Source organism: Camelina sativa, chromosome 11 (assembly GCF_000633955.1).
Source record: "Camelina sativa cultivar DH55 chromosome 11, Cs, whole genome shotgun sequence".
Lineage (NCBI taxonomy): Eukaryota > Viridiplantae > Streptophyta > Magnoliopsida > Brassicales > Brassicaceae > Camelina > Camelina sativa.
The window spans coordinates 49,533,229-49,536,456 of record NC_025695.1 but is presented as its reverse complement, the minus strand read 5'-3'; the positions used below and the strand labels follow the sequence as shown (position 1 = coordinate 49,536,456).

Sequence of the window (3,228 nt, the reverse complement as noted above, 5' to 3'; positions counted from 1 at the left end):
AGACGCCTGGCCAGGGCTTCTCAACTCACTTTCCAGTTTAGCCAACTCCCTCTGCAAGTGTTTTACTAAAGCTTTATCAGACATGACAATATTCACTTGTGCATTTGTTGTCACCTCCTTTGCGCAGCTCGCAAACAACAGTGTGTTTCTGGATTGCTCAACATGGATTCTCGCAGGACTCATAGTGCAAATAATGGCAGTTCTTGCATTTCCTCCCAAAGAAGACTGAAGTATGCGTGTTAGTTTTGAATCTCTGAATGGGATGTGCCCAGTTTTTCCTTTACTGCATGAAGTAAACCACATAAGTTACTAAGCTAATAATGGATCAGAAGAAAAAAAGAAGGAGCCTTGTTGAAAAGAACAATACAACAAACTAACATAAACAAGGTGATCACAGGTATAAGCCCTATGTTTGAGGAACAACAAATGGCCACTCGGACGGATTAGTAGACCTTGAAATTTACTTTTTAGGCTCAAAGAAGATATATTAATCTAAGTTGTCACAACAAAGAAGATGTTGTGGAAGCTAAGTGCTTACAATCTCACCTTAGCTTACGTATCACAGTTCCCAGTGTTAACAAACTTCGATTTATATGACAACCTTCTTTTAACCTTGTGCCGGCTGATAATGATTGAGATGCACGTTCACTTCCAGCAAGATCAATGAAGTTCTGCACGACAATTAGTTGCTTAATAAATACCCTTCAATTGAAGTTTTAGTATATTATTTGATAGAAGGTTTAAAGATATGTACCACTGTCGCTGTAAGTGTACTAAACTTATCATTGGTGGAAAATTCACGAGCCGAGCTTTCAACTGTCTGTAAAAAGGTAGGAGTACTAAGATATAATTTAAAAAAAAAAACATCATGAAGAAGGCTATGTTAAACAATAGATATAAATCAGCAAAATGCCTTACAAATCTCAAAATCTGATGAGACCTGGAGCTAACTTCATTTAGAGCTGTCTCTCCAATTTGCCGTTGAGCTGTAAATGGTTAGACATTTTGTCAATATTGTTGCAACACATCTATAGCTAGTATAGATTTTTGAGATACCATTTTGGATGATCTTTACCTTCGCAGACAGATAGGAGCTCCTTGAAATGATTCCAGTCGCGCAGAGTTTCCTCTGTGAGTTTCTCAACAACTGTCCCCTTCTGTCAAAAAGAAAGAAATTGGCCAGCATGAGAGATTTGACTGCAAAAAGATCATTTGTACAAAATGAAAGGATCATATATACCTCAGGGTCATCTAAAAGTCTGAGTGGACTAGTATCTGTACTTAAGAGATCTCTTACAGACTCATTGTAGATCTCCATGGCAGAGAACTTTAGAATGAATTCTCTTTCTTTGTGCTGCAGAAAGTAAATGCTTAACTACAAGCCTCGAAAATGAAGTAGTAAGATGTAAGGATAATGTAATTTGTCTATACCTTGCCAATGTAGTCATATATATCAATCAAGGCGCAATCAGTAATTCCGCTCATAGTATAAGTCTTTCCACTGCTTGTTTGCCCATATGCGAATACACTAGCTAAAAACATGCATGTGAGTTATATGCAAGACAAGGAGAGGGAGCGAGATGATAAAGCAAAGAAAGAGTAAAAAAAGCAGGAGGGAAGGGTGAGATACCATTAACGCCAGTGACAACAGAGAAAGCGACTTCCTTGGCCCCTTGGTCATAAACCTGCCTCGTACAACTGTCAGGGCCAAACACTCTGTCTAGAGGGAGGAGAGAAAAAGGCTCAGTAAGGTCTAATGAAGGAAGAAGGGTGGGAAGAGAGAAGAAGAGCAAATTAAAATGGCTTACCAAAAGTGTAAGCAGAAGGATACATGGAACGGTCAGAGATAGAAAGATGGCTCCTGTAAATGATAGTGGTATCGTTGATGCAGTCCCAGTCGGGGACATCGTTCCTTAAACGTTCCTTGTCGTTTAAAGGTCGCATACGAACAGAAACATAAATCTTTTCCTCACTGACGATTGGTCCTTGCATCTGATCATCTTCAGTAGCCATCATTCTACCCGACCTCCACCCTAAAAGAAAACAAGAATATATATAGCACAGAGAGAGAGAGAGAGAGAGAGAGAGAGAGAGAGAAGCAAATTAAGTCAGGAAAAAGAGAGACAAACTAAAATAATACTAGTCGCAACAAGTCAATCATTGCAGCAAGAAAGTCGAGTCAAAGAAGATGTATAATTGTATATATATATATATCCACGTTTTATAATAGTAATTATAAACAGAGAGAATGCAAGGCAAAGTCGAAAAAACAAACGAGATTCATTTTATCTCTATCTATCAGTCTATTCTGATAAGACAGAGACAAACACAAGAATTTCAAAGAAAACGCATTAAGAGGAGAGGAATTGGAGGAGATGGTCCCCTAAGAAGCAGTCTGGCAAAGTGTTGGTTTGTTACTAGTTAGCATGTTAAACAGAAGTGCCAAGAAGCCTAAGGCATTAATGTATCATAATGGCTAGAAACCAAAAGAACATTATAATAAAGTAATGAAGGAAATCAAAAAAAATTACCTTGAAAAAGATATCAGAGAAGGCGCTTAAGTCTTTTAGAGAGAATGTTCGATCTGGCTAGCTGAAAGGAATCTTTGGTAACTCCATGTGCAGTGAGAATTATTCCAGAGACACCACTACACCTACCTTTGGCTTACCTTTTACCTGCTTCCAAATACAAACAAACAGAGAAAATTCCAAGAAATACTTACATTTAAGCATTTGAACATATATAAATTTCTCANAAAAAAAAAAAAAAAAAAAAAAAAAAAAAAAAGAATCATTGGAAAATGTGACATGCATTGTGAGAGCATGAAGAAGAACAACACCCAAACCAAACCAAAAAGAAGAAAAAGAAAAAGAGAAGCAAAAAAAAAAAATATATATATATATATATATATATATATTAATGAAAATTGGGGAACTTGTTGAGAGAAATCGTAGACGGAAACACACACAAAGAAAGAAAGAAAGCAAACATCCGGAAGCTGAAAAAAAAATAAAAAAAAATAAAAGCCGCATTTCATTTCAATTTCAATTTCAATTTCAAAATTTGTTAATAACCTCAAAGGACCGGTGTACGTGCGTAGCTTCCGATAAACATAAACCCTCCCCTTCCCTCAATCCCCGTATACCGTAACCGTACCGAGAAGAAATGGAGGAGGAGGAGATCCCCTGGGAGGAACCCGGCGCCGCGACTAATTCTTCCCCCCCCCCC

General features: G+C 37.6%; 1 protein-coding gene across 2 annotated transcripts in view; it reads right to left on the bottom strand.

Moving 5' to 3' along the window:
• LOC104727409 (kinesin-like protein KIN-7H) overlaps positions 1-3,222 on the bottom strand; it is an 8,379-nt gene extending 5,157 nt beyond the window's left edge. Inside the window, exons 1-11 of one of the 2 annotated variants that reach the window (XM_010446511.2) lie at positions 3,075-3,222; positions 2,532-2,675; positions 1,809-2,033; positions 1,631-1,720; positions 1,432-1,532; positions 1,241-1,354; positions 1,076-1,157; positions 919-986; positions 755-820; positions 547-671; positions 7-283 (exon numbers count right to left, since the gene is read on the bottom strand). In XM_010446511.2, the coding sequence (XP_010444813.1) occupies positions 7-283; positions 547-671; positions 755-820; positions 919-986; positions 1,076-1,157; positions 1,241-1,354; positions 1,432-1,532; positions 1,631-1,720; positions 1,809-2,016 (1,131 nt within the window). In that variant the 5' untranslated portion in view covers positions 2,017-2,033; positions 2,532-2,675; positions 3,075-3,222. Of the gene's footprint in view, positions 1-6; positions 284-546; positions 672-754; positions 821-918; positions 987-1,075; positions 1,158-1,240; positions 1,355-1,431; positions 1,533-1,630; positions 1,721-1,808; positions 2,034-2,531; positions 2,676-3,074 lie in introns of those variants that run through there. The other variant, XM_019233208.1, reaches the window with a different exon arrangement.